The following is a 19808-nucleotide window of genomic DNA, read 5'->3' as shown; positions in this document are numbered from 1 at the left end:
CTCAGTTGGTTTTACTGATGAGCTTCTCAACTTAGTCATAATCATCTTTGTAATCACCTGCTGAGATGATTGTTAGCCAGGAAAACTTACATGATCTTGGTCCTTCATTACAGTACATTTTTTACTCTTTTCTTCAATGTTCATTCATCCATTATTCCTTCTGTCATGTCATTCATGTGCTCACTGATTTCTCTGTGGCTCCATCGTGTATGTTTCAGTTCTATGACCCCGACCTTTATCCCTCCAACAAGGAGCAGAAGAACTTTGAGAAGAACGTTTTTAACAAGACACACAAAGCAGACAGTAAGTTACACTGTGTGTCGTCCCTGTGGTTTCAAATAAAATTACAAATAAAACCTGAAAATAAATGCTTGTATACAACAAATAGAAATATTTTCAATTAATTGTTTTATTAATTGCTTCATGCCCAGGGGGCATCCTTGATGCTTAAGGATGCCCCCTGGGTGCCTCCCTAGGGAGGTGTTCCAGGCACCTCCATCTGGGAGGAGACCCCGGGGAAGACCCAGGACGAGGTGGAGAGATTATATCTCCACACTGGCCTGGGAACGCCTCGGGATCCCCCAGTCAGAGGTGGTCAGTGTGGCCCGGGAAAGGAAAGTCTGGGGTCCCCTGCTAGAGCTTTTGGCCCCGCGACCCGATCCCAGATAAACAGTTGAAGATGAATGAGTGATGAGTGTTTTATTTCATGAAATGTCAATATTAGTTTGCCAGAGCTCAAAGATGAGGTTTATGAGTCTTTTGTTCTGAGAGATGGTCCAAAGACCTTAAACTTAGTGACTTTAATAATAATAAAAATCCTATGGAATTTCAATTGGTAATTTCTGTCAAAATCTGGTATGGATTTTCTTCTGCACTCACAAAATGACTCATTGGATTGGATTTCCATCTAATAAATATATGTAGTCTCAACTAAATTTAAATTATCTTGCATGGATGTGCTTTATTACATCCACCAAGGATGTAATAAAATATCATTGTCTGTCTGTCTGTTTGTCTGTTAGCAGGATTACATCAAAACTGCTGCAAGTTTTCACCACAGGTATTAGACCATGGAAGAACCCATTCAATTTTGGAGTGGATCGGGATCAAGAGCTTGATTCTGGATAATTTCTTAACTTTTCATCATTTCGAGGATCATCTCAAATCTGCTTGTTGGATCTTGACAAATTTAAATCGCATGTGGCTGTTGTAGAAAGGAGGAGCCTATTAGTGTTGGATGTTGGGATTCTGATCAATATGCAGAAACATATGACATCATGATGTCAAACTAAGATCAGGAAGACACGATTTTGTTTCATCTTGTGAAGTAAATATCAGATTGTAACATCAGTCGGACCATTCTGGGTCAGCTGTGTGCATTGTGTTGTCTTAAGTCTGCACTTGAAAGTCTCGACAGAATCTGACTGTTTTATTGAGGCAGGGAGATCATTCCACAGAACAGGGGCATGATAAGAGAAAGTTCTGTGACCCTCAGATGTCTTATTCACCCTAGGGACAGAAAGTAGTCCTGCACCCTGACAACGCAGAGCCCAGGCCGGTACGTAGGGTTTAATTACGTCAGCTAGTTGGGAGGTGCCAGTGCATGAACAGTTTTATAGGCTAGTAGCAGAACCTTAAAATCTGATCTGACTGGGACAGGAAGCCAGTGAAGGGATACCAAAATGGATGTAATGTGGTCTAACCTTCTGCTTCGTCTCAAAACTCTGGCAGCAGCATTTTGAACCAACTGAAGACCTCTAATGCTGGACTGCAGTAAACCAGAAAATAGAACATTGCAGTAGTCCACTCTAGAAGAGACAAACACATGAATCAGGGTCTCAGCATCAGCCATAGACAGGATGGGATGAATCTTTGCTATATTTCGCAGGTGGAAAAGCACTCCTTGTAATATCTCTGATATGGAAGTCAAAGGACAACGTAGGATCAAAAATTACCCCAAGGTTCCACACTTCCTCACCTTCCATCACTGGTCACTTTATCTTCTATTGTACAATTTACTATACTATGGACACTTTATTCTATTGCACCCCTTAATACCCCTTATTTTGTTATTTCACCCCCCCAACTTATATTTAGATATTTTATACTTAGTTATTTCTATATATATTTGGGCATCCAGTGTGGGCAGCAAAGTGAAGATTTCATTGCACAGGGAAACATGGTTCTTAACTGACAATAAAAGCTTTGAATCTTGAATCTTTGTCAGTGTGATGTATGACACACGAGCCTCGGCCAAGCGTTGACTGGTCAAATTGATGCCGATGTCTCACTGAACCAAGAACCATCATTTCAGTCTTATCAGAGTTTAAAAGTAAGAAGTTGCTAGACATCCAGCTTCTCACTGATACAAGGCAGTCTTCTAAGGATTTTATGCGGATGAGGTTATCGGCATGTATAACTGAGTAGCCTCAGCACTGCAGTGAAAGGTAATCCCTAAACACTGCAATATGTGCCCAAGGGATGCTGTATAAAGGGAGAAAAGCAGGGGCCTAAGATGGACCCCTGTGGAACCCCAATTTCATGTCACTAAGGTTAGAGGTAGTGTTACTGTACAAAACACAGTGAGAATGACTGGTCAGGTATGATGTCAACCATGCAAGGGCACTCCCAGTAATCCCAAAATGATTCTCCAGGCTATCGAGTAGAATATGGTGATCCATGATATCAAATGCAGCACTGAGATCTAACAGCACCAGAACCATAGTGGTGTCTGAATCCATTGCAAGTAGAAGATCATTCACCACTTTAGTGAGAGCTGTCTCTGGAATGATATTTTCTAAAAGCATACTGCAGTGCCTCAAAAAGATTATTCTCAGTAAGATAGTCTGTAAGCTGCCGTGAAACCACTTTTTCCAAACTTTTAGAGCAAAATGATAGATTTGATACAGGCCGATAGTTTTTCAATACACTAGGGTCAAGATTAGGTTTCTTAAGTAATGGTTTAATCACTGCAGATTTAAAACATTTAGGAACAGATCCAGAAGTTAAAGAAAGATTAATAATTTCCAGCACAGTCGGCCCAAGAGTGGGCCACAGGTCCTTAAACAGTTTTGTTGGTATAGGATCAAATAGACAGGTTGTGCTTTTTGTTGACATTACGAGTTTTGTCAGTACGCCTACAGAGATACTCTGATTCTGTAAATCTAGGTCATACCTCACTAGTGGCGCCCACCTCAGCAGCAGGGTGTAGTGGCTGGGTTAAGACATGCTGGGATATGTTTAACCTAATGACTTCTATTTTCTTTTCAAAGTAATCCAGGAAATCTTGGGCTGTAAAAGGAGAGCGAACTACAGGTGGTTGAGGAGGTCCATGAATAAGTGTTGCCACAGTGTTGAACAAGAACTTTGAGTTATGCTTGTTTTTGTTGATCAAATCAGAGTAATAGGCCCACTTTGTATCCAGTAGTGCATGCTTACTGGCTACAAAGAAATCCTGCTTATAACTGAATTGAGTTCATCCAATGAGTCATTTTTTTTGTGTGTGTGCTTCATTTCAACCTGACGCTAATTTATGTTTCATTTTATTTTTGTAATCTACTCATATGGAACTTGTTTGTTAGGGAATTATGTGTGTGTCTGGTGGGGGTGGGTGGGTGGGGCTGGGGAGAACAGGTGGGCACACCCACATAACATGCATACATGCATACATACATACATACATCTTACATAAATATGACTTTTATATAAGATAAAAAAAAGAGTTTTAAGTGAGAAATTACTTTTAATGATTTAGAATAATCCTGCGTACAAACAGATCAACACAGAGCTGGAAGCAGAATGAATGAATTATTCACTTTAAATGGGCTCATGTTCAATCAGCTTCTCAAAACATTTTTTTCTGATCAACTTTTTGTGATAATCACTCTGAACTTTATCAACTGGGAGAACATTAGAGTTTAGCCTGGGTCCCACCGAATAATGAAGGCTGAAGAAGGAGCCACGCATGGGTGTGGGGTGATTATTTGAAGAATGACTCATGTCTTCATCTATCACGTATCCACTATGAAGGTGCCACTATGTGCCTCTCTGTACCCCGCATGTGCCACGTAGCAGCCTCTAGTGAGCCATGACCGACCTGTCATTACAGCCTCGAATGGCTGGCATCAGCCACACTAAGCCACGTAGTGCAATGATAGCGCCATGATAACGCCATGTTGGTGCAAGTTTAGGCACCAGTTTGGTCCAAACCTCCAGACCTCCCACACCTGGTCCCTTCAAAGTGTGGGTTTTCAATTCGCAGATTCACAGCAGCATTTAAAGATGTCCCTTTTTTTAAACACAGTCCAAAAATAGACACTCCAGCACAGTTCCGCAGTTGTGCGCTGTGCGCCAGGCTGCTGTCCACCTGTAATGCACCAGACCAGCTAGACCCAAACCACGGGTTCCTGGAGAGCCGCCTCTGCTCCTCGCTGGCTCCGCGGCTCTCTGGCTTTTCTTCTGCGCTTTAAACACACAAAACTTTATGTTTGTCCATTTATTTCTGCAAAATCGCTCTTTTGCGCGTGCGCTGCTGTTGTCCTTTCATGGACAGCCGTCTCTGTGCCCTTTCTGAGTGGCTTCCTTTCCATCCGTGGCTTGCTGGCTTTATTTTTTCCTTGGCTTCCTCCACTTTTAACTTTGTGTTCATCCGTTTATTTCTGCAAAAGCGCTGTTTTGCGCACGGTGCCGTTCTGCATACAGAATGAGGTGGCCGCTTTATTACATACACCTGTGGATCATTAAAAAAATATATATATATATATATATATATATATATATATATATATATATATATTTCTTTATTTCTTCCGCAACTTACAAGTTATCATGATACAACTTTTAACTTTGTGTTACGTCTTCAAAATCGGTCTTTTGCGCACTCTCCACCTGTGTTGCTGCACAGCTCCTGCTCTTAGCTGCTCCACTGGCGTTATTATCTTCCATGGCTTTAAACACACATCCACTTTCACGCAGTCACCCAAATTTTAACTTTGTGTTCGTCCAATATTGACTGAAAAATCACTCTTTTGTGAGCTGGCGTTCTGCCTAAATGCTCGTTTGAAGCGTGATGAGTCACTGCGTCAGTGCGCATACACAGCTCATGTGATCCATTAATTCCAGAAGTGATTAAAGGTGTTTTCAGCATCCAAGGTTTGACAGAAAATGATTAATCCACTACAAAATAATTATTTTATATAGAGTCCAGCACACAGAGCAGGTGGAATTGTGTGCGCAAGAGGAGAGCTGCTCCAGAAATAGCCACTCAGGTCCTGCCTCAGTGCGCACACACAGCGGAGCTCATGTGATCCATTAACAAGATATTAAATCAACATACTTTTACAGCTAGGAACTGTTTTATCAAGCTATAAAAAAACATTAAAAATAATTACCTTAAGCTGTTCAATATACATTCCACATGGAGCAGAAAAGGGAGGAAAAAAAAAAAGTGTCCAGATGAAACAGTCCTCTGATTCTAGAAATGATTAGAGGTGTTTTCAGCATCCATGGTTTGGCAGAAAATGATTAATCCACTACAAAATAATTATTTTATATAGAGTCCAGCGCACAGAGCAGGTGGAATTGTGCACAAGAGGAGAGCTGTTCCAAAAATAGCCTCTCAGGTCCTGCGAAGGTGCCAGGCGCACGGATAATGGACTTTTTGCAGACTCGTAAGCACCACGCAAATGCCTGTAAGCCCTCACAGTAACTCGAACACAAACTGCGCCATGCTGTTGTTACTAAATTTTGAACATCTTGAAATTAGCGCCACGCTCAGAGAGGAGCCCCGTATATACTGCCACGATAGCTCACGAAACAAAAAAACAGGGTGCGTGGCTCCTTCTTCATCCTTCATTATTTGGTGGGACCATGGCTTAGGTGTTTCTCAACCAAGGTTGAGTAGGATTACTTTGAAATGTAATCAGATTACAAGTAATCCAAATGTATGTACATACATACATGTAATCCACATGTATTATTTCAAAGTAACCCTACCCAACCTTGTTCCCAACACTGACCTTCAGATTGAGTGATGGTCATATTGATGTGGATCATGATTTGTTACAGTCAAACACACTTATACAGAAAGTGCTGTGTTGTAAGAAACAAACATGCAAAATGTTACTTAAAATGTGAGATTCCAGGATAAGTTGGTTTTGGCAGAGGTATGTGTTGTCAAAGTAACCCTGCAGAGAAAACAAGGTCATCAGTATGCTGGACCCCCCCCCCCCCCCCCCCCCCCCAGTTTGGTTACAAAATACGGGAAACTGTTACTTTCTTTTGGTGAACCTTTACACACTTCCTTGTTGCTGTTATGTGGCTAAAAATGAACAACAGTGTCTCTTTCTTCAAGGTATCTTGTTTTTCAATGGAATCAGTTTATTAAGTTAGTCTTTCTTTTCACTTCTGTAGTTTATATACTCTGAAGTGTGTGTGTGTTGGTTTATTTATTTGTTTGTAGGACTGCTCTGACAGATTTCACACTTTTCATGAAGTGGTCTTTGGTATGAGTAGTTTTTCCCAACATCCCATCAAAGAAAAAAAAAAAAGGTTTCGGGAGGTGACTTTTGTTCGTAGGTTCAGTGCAGCAACTCACAAAATAAAAGTTTGGCACAAGCAAAGAAGGTAATTTTCCCAGCAATGAGCACATATACAAAGCAATCTGCAGAAATCAGGCAGACGGGAGACGTGGGCTTTCCAAAGAATATTCAGTGGGAGGTGATGGTCTTGTGGTTAAGTGTTGGGCTTCAGACCAGAGGATCCTCTGCTTAAAACCCAGCCAGACTGGGAAAACACTAAGGGCCCTTGGGCGAGGTCCTTAATCCCCTAGTTGCTCCCGGTGTGTAGTGAATGCCTTGTGTGGCTGCACCCTGACATTGGTGTGTGAGTGTGTCTGCATGAATGGCTGAATGTGAAGCGTCACTAAAGCACTTTGAGCATCTGATGCAGATGGAAAAGTGCTATATAAATGCAGTCATCCATTTACCATTTTTCAAAGATTAGCAGTGAACACATTAATGGTGTTTTTGTAAGATTACTTGTATTTGTCTTCTATTTTTCAAAATTAAATCCTCTGGTTACCCCCCCCCCCCCTTCAAAAGAAGCAGGTAATGGCTCCTTTCAGACTCTGAGGCAAAAATGACAGTGATATATATACCTCATTCCATGTGAAATCAAACCTGGGTGTATATGTTCAACAGAAATATTTGTCTAATTGTGTATGAAACTGAAAGTGTGACACATTATTAACAGGGTGCTCCTTATGGCCCCTTCACACATAACATGAAATTGGACGATTGATGCAGAAACTGGCCGAAAAAGCCCAGAAAAAAACTATTTTGCAAACCGTGAAGTATTCCAGCCACTGTCGGGAGGGACACGCGGTCGGACAGCCATGTACGATTCCGCTGCAACATTTTCGTGCACGCTCGTGCACAAACACAGTGCGACCACGTGAGAGGTGTGATACCACATCATGGTCACACAGCAGCAGAAGCAATCACATGTTGTACATTTGTACAACATGTGATTGCTTCTGTGATTTATGTACATTTGTACATAAATCAACAAAAATGTGTAAGGACAAAATAATAAGAGAGCACAGAATGTTATAAGAACAATAAATGTACTGTTTAAATTTAAGACAATCATGTTACAGGTAATGATTTATTAGTGATGCCTGATGACTTGGTCTGTGTTGGAAACGAGGAAACAAATGGATTTCGTTTTGTCTGTTAATATTAAATTTCTGTTAGAAAGAGCGGACAATACAAGAAATAACGTCCTTTTCCTTTATGTTCATGAACCATGGACGTAAACAAGGAATTGATGAACTGGCATGAATGAATGCTCATATCATGAACACATCAGCGGTTCCGCGTATTCAGCTGTCCATTGCGTAGCGCCCCGAAGGATACGGCATCATGTGGACTATAACTCGCATGGTGGATGTGACATTTAGATCACCAGCTAAGCGTTCATATGATCAGATGGATGTATTCACATGGGGCAGCCTTGCTATTGGCATCTGCAGTGAGGCACTGCTGAATGCATTACAAAGATGATGTGTTTTTATTTTTTACCATCTCAGGAGGGCATGCCCACACATGCGCATCATGGTGGCATGTTGAGAGGTGATGTTATACATGGCATGATATGTGTTCTCCAGCTGTGAGTAGCGATGACACAGCAGTGAGCTGCAGCGGCTCGCCAGCGACATGCCCACCTGTCCGGTGCAACACACAGCTGGAGAACATATATCTGCCATGAAGAACATTACCTCTCAACACGCCACAGCAATGCACATGGGTGGGCGGGCTCTCATGACATACTGATCATTGTTTTATTATTATTATTTATTGTTCTTTGACAGAGTGAACACAGCGTGTTAAAACAATGTCAGCTGAGAGAGTGAGTCTGAGCTGGACACACCCTGTGTCTGGAGCACAAAGCAAAGCCGTCACACTTGAATGCGCTCATGCCATTTCCCTTATTGCATATATGTATTTTTTTATTTTGCCACCCTTTCTTTTAATTGAACACCTTGCTGTCACTTGCACTCTCGCCTGAGAACATGCGTGTTATCATTTGACAGTTTCAGTGCTCCTGCGCTGATATGATCTGAGCGACACGCCCCCTTGGGCTCATGGCTGGCACTCACTCAATCATCCACATGGCAGACAGACGTTGTGATTGCGTGTCACGTGGCTGTCTGTTCGGATGCCACACTGGCCGCGCGCCGGGGCATCATATGGGGTTTATATGGTATCTATGCGAGTCTTATGGGACAGTGCTTTTGTGAGCGTTTTTTATTTTTAACTCTGTTGTGGCATCATGTGTACTCTGCTGCCTGGTGATCCCACTTCCAGAGGGGCATGCTGAATATGTCATGATGGGTGTCCACAGGTCTGACATGCTGGTCAGCTGTGTGCACGAGCCTGTCACATGCATCGACTTGCGTGGGCATGCAGTATACTGCGCGCACCTGAACGTCTTGTATTACAGTTGTAGTGATCATAATGTCCCATATACATTGTGTAATGGGAGGGGATGGCAAGTTATGTGTTACATTATGTCCATCATGGATATGACAGGCCGTCCAGATGTGGACACTGCACTGGACAGCGAATGCACTGCACTCCGGCCGCCGTTTAAGCATTTTCCACCTCAGCTGCACCTTGACAATGTTGGATTGTGGTTTGAGTGGGGGTGGGGGGAGAGAGACACACATGGCACATTTGCAGGCCGTTTGTGTTGCTGGGGGGGGGACATGTACACTCGCACGCATTTCATTTGTGTCGCTGTGGGGGGGACGCATGCCATTTGTGTTGCTTGAGGGGAAGGGGGTTATGGCACACTTGCGGAGGACTTAGAAAAGGTGGGGCCATTTGCACAGCAAGCTCAAAAGTGGTCTGCCTGCCCTCTATTTTCGTGTTGGCAGCGTAAATGGCACCACCTTTTCTAAGTGCCCCGCGGGTGGTGTTTGATGTCCGTGGGTGGCACCTGGACTCCGGCCGAGACAGGGTCGATTGGCCACTTGCCTAGCATTTGCTGTCATTTGGCCACTCGTGTGAAGGCTACCTTGATTGGGCCATTCGGCCAGGGTTTGGCATGTCCAATGATTTCCTCCAGTCCCTCGGCTGTGGCATGAGTTGTCCCACCTGTGTACGACATGACATGCGAATGTTGCGAGCATGATCAGATGGCAGTACGACCTCCTCCCCTGGGTTTCCGGCACAAGTGACACGGGAATGTAGAATGCATGTGCTGTGGCCAAATGGTTGTGGCAACTGCTGTACGAGGCATTCAAAGTGGCTCTGAAACTTCAAGAGTGGCCTTTGAATCCTCCTCCGTGCGCCATTTGGCCTCAGTTGTGTTATGTGTGAAGGGGCCATTAACGCTGCTAACAAAATTAAATAATCGAAGCAGAAAAATCAGTCTTTTTTTATTTTATTTTTGGCATTAGGTTTGACTTTACATGACCAGTGTCAGTGGCAGATGTCTTTTGTCCACCCACTTAGCTTTCAGATGCTGACAGCAGCTAAAGGGGCTGGTTGTGCTAGCTGTTGAGGGCTGGCGGTAAACAGTGGAATTTTCATATGGTACAGTCAGTCTCTGTCTGTGTGACGCGCAGAATGTCCCCTCCGCAGGTAGCAGTAGTACAGTCCTGCATAAGAATCCTATACGATGCTAAGCTCTTCCACTCACACCGCCAGACCCGAACTACTAGAGTGGCGACATTCAGTGTCCCAGGGTTTTGATTGATAGGTGCCATAGTGTTTCCAATCCCAGAGTGATGGTGCTTTGATCACATTGTAAATTACATAATTTCAATGCAGTGGGTTGTTGGATGCATGGTCTTACTTTCTAAAACGTTGATATGATATGGATATGAAATGTATAGTTTTCCTATAGATACAGAAAGGAGAAAAATAAAGTGATGACTAGTTCATGTCTGTCAGGAAAGTTTTTGTTCCAGCTTGCACATATTATGTAGGCCCTGCCCTTCTAGCCTTTATATTATAATTGTTGAAATTTGAATTGATTGTTATGCTATGAACAGTTTAGGTTCTCTTTACCTGCCATATTTATGTAGGGCATTTATTCTTTATTTGTTTTAGGATCTATACATACAAATGTGTGAAGGACGTGTTCTTCTAACTCAAATTTTGTTTGATTTTTAACAATATGATGACAATAAAGACATTCTGATACAGTACAGAAAAGACTACAATAATATAAAATTAACAAGTTTGAAAAATGCAGTAAAACTAAAATAAATACAATCTGCACAGTAAAATAATTGCTGTAGACAAGGAGCATTATAAAGTTATTACAGTAATGCATTATGCTTATTTCCACAGTGAACGTTATGGCAGCCATAATGAGTTAATTTGATTAGTTAATAAATCCTATAATGTAAAAAAAAAAAAAAAAAAAAAAGACAAAAAAATCCTTGATTAATCTCTTCAGTACCAGACCAGAATTGTACACATTTTTAATTGTAACAGTGAACAGCAAATGTCATTGTTGTGGAAATCAATTTTTTTCAGCAAAAGGTGGGGAAAAAAAAACAAACTTTTTTACACCTGCACCTCTGCTGCAAATGTAAGTCAAGTACTTGTTAATTAGTTTTCTTATAGAAGTAACTTACTTTTAATAAATTAATAACTCATGGAATTTTGTCAGATGTGTTTTTTGTGTGTGCATTTATTAATTAATTGCAGTCACAGATCTGTGAAATGCTCCCCTATTAATAGGGGAGCATTTCATTAGCCCTACTGGATAAGATGGGTATGACTGCTATAAATAAGTTTCCATGAATAAACACAGCGTACATTGGATCAGTTCAGTTTGGCTTCAGATCTCTAGTTGTCGTCGCTGTCAGTAATTAGACACTGTTGGAAATATTGCGTGGGCAGAGCATGATGGGAGGAAGTTGCACAATGTGTAGAAGGAACCCAGTATATTGTGATGCTCATCAGGGTCCAGAAGTGAATACAGATTCTGATTCATTTCTAAAAGACTGCCTGATCTTCATGAAAGCTGTTGGCTCAGGACAGATGATCACCAGGTTTTCTGCAGATCGGGATTTGTTTGTTTTGGAGCGATGTAAACAACTCCTGCTAATCCTGATGTAGAATTCCAGGGTTATTCATCTCTGGTGGGGTTTAGCGCTCTGGGTGCTGTTCTAGTTCCACCTGTGATACCTGATCCCTCCTTCCAGCCTCCTCATTGTCCTCCTGAGATTCCTCCTTTTCTTAGGAGCTCCTCCTGCATTCCTGCTTTTCTCCTGTCACACTATCTCTTCCTGCCACTCCTCCCTCTCACCATCTGTCTTCAACCTTTCGTCCTCGAGCATTCCTTCAATCTCTTTCACTCTCTGATCCATTATTCCCGCTGACACTCTTTATGCTGTCTTATAGCGGTCTTTTCTTCTTTTATGTTAACATTCCTTATTCTTTGTCCTGTATCATTTGTTTTTTTTCCCTCTTTTTCTTTCCTTTTCCCCACTCATCTTCTCCCAGGTATTTTTCCTCATCAAGCCTGTAATTATTGAAATAAACATTCTAAATACATTTATTAATTATTATTTTTTGAAATGCTATTTTGGTTTTTGACTTGAATTGGTGAACACAAAATAAAGTATTTCAATAATAAAGATGTTTAGCTGTCCTGTGTTTAATTCTGAATCTGTCTGTCTCTCTGTGTCTGTCTTGCTGTCTGTCCGTCTATAGATGAGATTGCCTTCCTGGAGGGGATGACCATTGTCTATAAAAGCAGTATAGATCTCTTTTTCTACGTGGTGGGCAGCGCTCAGGAGAATGAGGTAAGTGTGCATTACGGTGTGTCCAGAAAGTATTCACAGCACTGCACTTGTTCCACATTTTATGTTACAACCTTATTTCAAAATGGATTAAATTCACCCCCCCATTCTACACACAATACCCCATAATGACAATGTGAAAGTTTTTTTTTTTAGATTTTTGCAAATTTATTTAAAACAAACAAACAAACACAAAAATAATTAAGAAATCACAAGTACGTATTCACAGCCTTTGCCATGAAGCTCAAAATTGAGCTCAAGTGCATCCTGTTTCCACTGATCTTCCTTGACATGTTTCCACTGGTTAATTGGAGTCCATCTGGGGTAAATTCAGTTGATTGGACATGAATTGGAAAGGCACACACAATGGCATCATATTCAAGAAGATTTGAGGCTGTACTTGCTACCAAACATGCATCAACAATGTACTGAGCAGTGGGAGTGAATACTTATATACATGTGATTTCTTAGTTTTTTATTTTAATAAATTTGCAAAAATAATAATAAACTTTATTCATCTGGTCATTATGGGGATTTTGTGAGTAGAATTTTGAGAGGAAAAATGAATTTACTTCATTTTGGAATAAGGCTGTAAAATAGCAAAATGTGGAAATAGTGAAGCGCCGTGAATACATTCCAAGTGCGCTGTATTATTATTGTTATTATTACTATTGTTAGTAGTAGTAGCAGTAAATGAATAAATAATAGTAGATATAGTCAATTTACCTCATATTCATAAGCTTTAGTCAAAATGTGGCTAGATTTGAAAATGTTTCAATGGATTCAAACAGCATCTGGATTTTCAGATCAGAGCTGCGTGTCGTCAGAGTGAGCTGCAAAAAGTTTGTACCTGAGTTTTCAGAGATGGTGTTTGTAGTTGCCATCTGCCACGCCGGTGTTTGCCAACCCGGACAGTGGGAATACCACCTCAACCGGCAACTTAGCCCCGCGACTGGACAGCAACAACGTCCGAGGCCCGCTCAACGTGGTGAATTCACTGAGGCCGCGCGCTGCGTCATTAGAGCCGCGCGTCACGAGTGCCGCTTCCCCGAGGCCTCGTGCAGCCACCGCGGATCCATCAGCGCGGAAACACCGAGGCCGCGCGGCACCAGCGCAGTGCAGATCCATCCCGGTGATAAACAACACAGGCTGTTAACATCGGCGATCGACAAGCTGCTCATAAACCGACCATGGGGCCTAAGAAGGTTCTGACAGCGGAGGAAGGTGACGATATTAAAAAATCTCTGGACTTTTTATCAGAGGAGATTTCTGTTGTGAAGCAGCAACAGAAATCAATCATGGATCTGGTGGAGGAGGTGAAGGCATTACGGCTCCAGAATGCCGAGAAAGACCGGCATCTGGTGCAGCTGGAAAATAGAGTGGCTGAATTGGAGCAGTACACCAGAATCAACGACGTCATCATCACAGGTCTTCACATCAAACCACGGTCCTACGCACGGGCGGTAACAGATGAGAGCGGAGGGGAGCCCAGTGAACAGGAGGTCAGCTCTGTGGAAAAACAGGTTGCTGATTTCCTCCTATCTAAAGGTATAGAAATGGATTTAAATAACATTGAAGCGTGCCACCCTTTGCCCCGGAGAAATGACGGTGATAAACGAACCGTCATCATGAGATTCATCAACAGAAAACACAAAACAGCACTGTTAAAACAAGGAAGAAAACTGAAAGGGACAAACGTATTCATCAATGAACATCTCACCAAACGGAATGCCGACATCGCCAGGAAAGCACGCTTCTTAAAGAAACAGGGAAAAATCCAGCACACATGGACTTCAAACTGTAAAATATTCATCAAACTGAACGGATCACCAGAACAAGCAAAAGTCATGGCAATAAGGAACATCGAGGAGCTGGACAAATATGAACAATAGTGTTTCTTAAAGCGAGGATCTGGACAGATATGACCAATAAGGTATGAGGACACAAACACATCACAACACCATGACACAGACCAGAGGAACCTATTCATCTACTACCTATTCATCTACATCTGGAGACAAGAAGGATATAACTCAAAGGATTGCTGATCATGGAAAAGTAGAACTGAGAACATTTAAATACACAGACCACAATGTACTGGACTTGGAGCACGATATAGACCCGGACAATAATTTCTTCTCAAATATCAATGACAGTTGTTGCTATTATACAGATGAACAGTTTAATCGGATCATTAAAACGGATAACAAATTATCAATAATCCATTTCAACAGCAGAAGTCTATATGCAAACTTTAACAACATTAAAGAATATTTAAGTCAGTTTAAAAAAATATTTAACATAATTGCTATATCAGAAACATGGATCAATGAAGATAAAGGAATGGATTTTGAACTGGATGGATATGAATTTAATTGTGTAAACAGAAAGAATAAGAGTGGAGGAGGAGTGGCTGTGTATGTGGATAAGAACATGGATTATAAAATAGTAGACAATATGACAACTGTGATTGATAACTTATTAGAATGTATAACTATTGAAATATGTGAAGAAAAAACCAAAAATGTATTAGTCAGCTGTATATATAGAGCACCAGGATCTAGTATTGAAACATTCACTGACTGTATGGGAAAAATGTTCTCAAAAACTAATCAAAAAACTGTGTTCATTTGTGGTGACTTAAATATTGATCTGCTCAATCCAAATAAGCATAAAATAACAGATGAATTTATCAGTATAATGTACAGTATGAGTTTATATCCAAAAATCACCAGGCCAAGCAGAATTACATCCCATAGTGCCACCTTAATTGATAATATATTCAGCAATGATATTGAGAATAACACTGTGAGTGGATTATTAATCAATGACATTAGTGATCATCTACCAGTTTTCATCGTTTATAATAGAAACCATCGGCGGAATCAGCCAGAGGAGAAAATAAAATACAGGCGAGTGCGGACAGAGGAAAACATGAACACACTAAAGAAGGATTTACAGGAGCAAAACTGGGAAAAGGTATACAGTGAAAGTGATGTTGATAGTGCATATGAAACTTTTTTACAAATATTTACATCATTATATGATAAAAATTGTCCAATTAAACAAGACTACAGAAAACAAAAAATCCAAGCTCGACCATGGATGACGAAAGGGTTACGAAATGCATGTAATAAGAAAAATACACTGTATAGAGAATTCATAAAACTAAAGACTAAAGAGGCAGAAAATAGATATAAGAAATACAAAAATAGATTAACTAATATTATACGGGTATGTAGGAAGGAATATTATAGTAACATATTATATAATAACAAAAACAATATTAAAGGAATATGGGATATATTAAATAGCATTATCAAAAATGGTAATAAAAAACAGAGTTACCCTCAGTATTTCATTGATAATAATGTCAAGAAGGAAAATAAGGATGAGGTAGTCAACGGTTTTAATAATTTTTTTGTAAATATTGGACCAAGCTTGGCAGAAAAAATTCCCGATTCCCAACCTGAGGATTGGGATAATAATCTCATAGAAAGAAATCCCTGTTCAATGTTCCTCACAGCAGTGGATGGAAATGAAATTATAGACATTGTGAATAATTGTAAATATAAAACATCTACCGATTTAAATGAAATTGATATGGTGGTGGTAAAACAGGTCATTGAATGGATTGTAGAACCATTAACATACATCTGTAACTTATCATTTCAAACCGGTAAATTTCCCAATCAAATGAAAATAGCTAAGGTTGTGCCGCTGTATAAGACTGGGGATAGACACCACTTCACAAATTATAGACCTGTTTCTTTGCTTCCACAATTTTCCAAATTATTAGAAAAGTTATTCAATAATAGATTAGACAAATTCATAAATAAACATAAATTACTTACTGATAGTCAATATGGATTCAGAGCACATAGTTCAACATCACTTGCATTAATAGAATCAGTTGAGGAGATTACAAACGCCATAGACCACAAATTACATTCAGTTGGAATATTTATAGATCTTAAAAAGGCTTTTGATACAATTAATCATGACATATTAATCAATAAACTTGAACAGTATGGGATTAGGGGGTTGGTGTTGCACTGGGTGAGAAGCTACTTAAGTAACAGAAAACAGTTTGTGAAGTTGGGGGAATATACATCATCATGCTTGGACAATGCTTGTGGCGTCCCACAGGGGTCAGTATTGGGTCCAAAACTGTTTCTAATTTATATAAATGATATTGTCAATGTTTCCAAAATATTAAAATTAGTATTATTTGCAGATGACACAAGCATTTTTTGTTCAGGGGGGGATTTGCAGGAGTTACTGAGGAGGATCAGTATAGAAATGGGAAAATTGAAAATATGGTTTGACAGAAATAAATTATCATTAAACTTAAGTAAAACAAAATACATGTTATTTGGCTATTGTAATACAGACATACAGGTTCAGTTACAAGTCGAGGGGGTAGATATTGAAAGGGTACATGAAAATAAGTTTCTGGGGGTGATAATAGATGATAAGATAAACTGGAAGACTCATATAAAACATATACAAAGTAAACTGTCAAGAAGCATTTCAGTTCTAAACAAAGCGAAACATATTCTGGACCACAACTCACTCCGCATTCTTTACTGCTCACTGGTTTTACCATATTTACAGTACTGTGCAGAGGTATGGGGTAATACTTATAAAGGTACAACACAATCACTGTCAGTAATGCAGAAAAGAGCTATAAGAATTATTCATAATACTGGCTATAGAGATCATACAAATCCACTATTTTTACAATCCAAATTCTTAAAATTCACAGACTTGGTTCATTTTCAAACAGTACAAATTGTGTATAAAGCAATAAACAATTTACTTCCAGCAAATATTAAAAATATGTTTTTTAACAGATCATGGGATTACAGTCTGAGGGGGAAATTTAATTTAAAGCATCAGTGGGCACGAACAACATTAAAAGGTTTCTGTATTTCTGTCTGTGGGGTGAGGATGTGGAACAGATTGGGAGTGGGGCTCAAGCAATGTCCAAGCATGAACCAGTTCAAACAGCGGTACAAAAATATGGTTTTTTCTGGGTATAGGGAGGAGGAAGGGTAATGAGGGTTAGGGTGTTTTTGTTGTTTGCTTCGGCTTGTAAATATATAGTATTTTGTATGTAAGTAGGTATGTGTAGGTGTATATTTATGTTTGTGTATATATGTGTATATATGTATATGTGTATATATGTGTATGTTGATGTGTATATGTATGTGTGTGTATATATATGTATATATATATATATATTGATATCGGTTTAGGTGTGTAGGAATTTATGTGTATATGTGGCAAAGGGTATTACTGGTTGTGGGGAAGAAGGGGTAGGGATAAATAAGCTGATGCTTCACCCTACCCCTTTTCGGACATGTTGGGTACACAGTAGGAACTTTTTTGTTGTTGTCTTTACTGATCTATCTTGTAATTGTTGTTGTATCAAATGTTCGAAATAAACAGTTTTCATTCATTCATTCATTCATAGATTGTAGTTGAAAGCATGAATAAATGCTTTCATGCACAATAACTGTTTATATTTCCTTTCCATTAATATGGAACAGAACAATATTCACTTTTCTCAAGTTTTTCTTCCAGATCAAATAACGTTTCATGGAAATCACACTGATGATGATGTTGATGATAATGATAATTTCATTGATGTTGTCCATTCAAGTTGGGGAAAAGGTGTTTAAAATTTTAAACAACCATTGAAATTATACATCATGCCATACGTGATAGTAATTTCTCAATTGTAAGTTGCTTTGGATCACAGCTAAATGAATGTAATGCAAAATATTCACTGCACTAAGCGTACGCTGACTTTATTTCTTTGGAATTATATGTAAAGCTGTGCATTATAATTAAATTGCTGTCCCATCATTTAATGGGTGTTTGTAATTTAGTATTTAAAATTATGCTCTAAAAACAGTTTAAAAGTATAGAAAACATGTTTAAAATATATGTATCAATAGATACTTGATGTTGAAGAGAGAGAATCTGATTTAAATAAAAATAATAAAAATCCTTAGAAAATACTGAATTTACTGAGTGCTAAATTATGTGGATTTTACAAGCTTTTGCACATTGGCTTGGTGATCGTTATGAGGTGATTTATTAAGAATAATTGTGTAATTGACAGTGGGTGTTAACATGACATAGACAGCAGTCAAGCAGCACAGGCAATGAAGATTTTGTGTGCGTTAATGACCATAAGTGCAAAATGGAATTCAGTCAACAACTTGCAGGTGCAAAATAATACAATTGTGTATGTTTTAGCTGAAAATGACATTTATTGAACAGTTACCAAATCAAAATGAATGTGCCTTGAAAATAATTTGTTTGCTCTTCCACAGTACATGCGAGGTGTGTGGCACAAGCCTGGATTCAATACCGCTGCGATGAAAAGCACCTCCTTTTAAATAAAGATCATTTTGACTTTATGTGACAAGTGACAAAGTTTTTTATTTGGCACACAAAATATTCAAATAGAAAAAATGAACAATTCCACAAACAAACACAGACAAAACTAGTGAGTCCGAAAGGGTGTGGGCTGAAGCAAAGCTTATTAGCGCCCACCCCTGCTAGTACAAGTCCAACAATTCTAATCAGTCATATTTACATAAATATGACTTGGGTTGGAAGAGCTCTTCAAATGGTCCTCCTGACTGTTGATCTCTGTGTGTCTCCAGCTGATGCTGATGTCTGTGCTGAACTGTCTGTTCGATTCCCTCAATCAGATTCTCAGGTATGACGTATGTGTGCACACACACACACACACACACACACACACACACACACACACACACACACACACACACACACACACACACACACTGCTTTGTGTGCACTTGATCCTATTAGTTTTCAGAAGTGAAGCAGGGTTGGTCCTGATTAGTACTTGGCTGGGAGACCTCTTGGGAAGACCAGGGGACTGCTGGGTGTGTGTACTGCCGGTTCAGGAAAGTCAGCTGAGGTAGAACTTGTGCCAAATCAAAATGTGTACTGTACTGTGGGAGCAGCCAAAAGACCAACAAGAACCTTCACAGATAATCCCATGGATCCATTTTCAGATCATCTTTTTAGAGAAAGAAAACATCTGGTGTTTACGGTGTGTCGCATTTCATATCTGATCCTGAGTTTTGTATTTTATTAAACACACAAGGAAAACAATCTAAGAGCATTATGGGATTCAGTCTACCGATCTCTCTCAGTTTTTGTTTTTATTTGTTTATTAATTAATTTTTTTTGGTGGGGGGTCACAAATGTATGATTTTAGGATATCAGAAAATATTCAACGTTGGTTCTGAATTTTACAACATTAATCACAAAAAACTTTTTTTTTTGGTTTTAGAATATTAAACCCCTCCCCAACATCTATTTTCTTTATCAACACCTTCTTCTCCTCCTCCTTCCTCCATGTTAGGATAGTTTCTGCCGATGTCTGCAACCGAATGGTCCCCCCCCCCCAAAAAAAACTGGTCCGCCCTGT

General features: G+C 39.7%; 1 protein-coding gene across 1 annotated transcript in view; it reads left to right on the top strand.

The window, feature by feature from the left end:
- The window catches only part of LOC117528754 (coatomer subunit zeta-1-like), a 68265-nt gene that overhangs the window by 19570 nt on the left and 28887 nt on the right, over positions 1 to 19808 (top strand). The window contains exons 3-5 of the mRNA XM_034191384.1: positions 219 to 303; positions 12237 to 12328; positions 19009 to 19064. Of these exons, the coding sequence (XP_034047275.1) occupies positions 219 to 303; positions 12237 to 12328; positions 19009 to 19064 (233 nt within the window). The remainder of the gene's footprint in view (positions 1 to 218; positions 304 to 12236; positions 12329 to 19008; positions 19065 to 19808) is intronic.

This window comes from Thalassophryne amazonica, chromosome 16 (assembly GCF_902500255.1).
Source record: "Thalassophryne amazonica chromosome 16, fThaAma1.1, whole genome shotgun sequence".
Lineage (NCBI taxonomy): Eukaryota > Metazoa > Chordata > Actinopteri > Batrachoidiformes > Batrachoididae > Thalassophryne > Thalassophryne amazonica.
The sequence above is the reverse complement of the archived record's forward strand: the minus strand, read 5'-3'. Positions and strand labels throughout refer to the sequence as shown.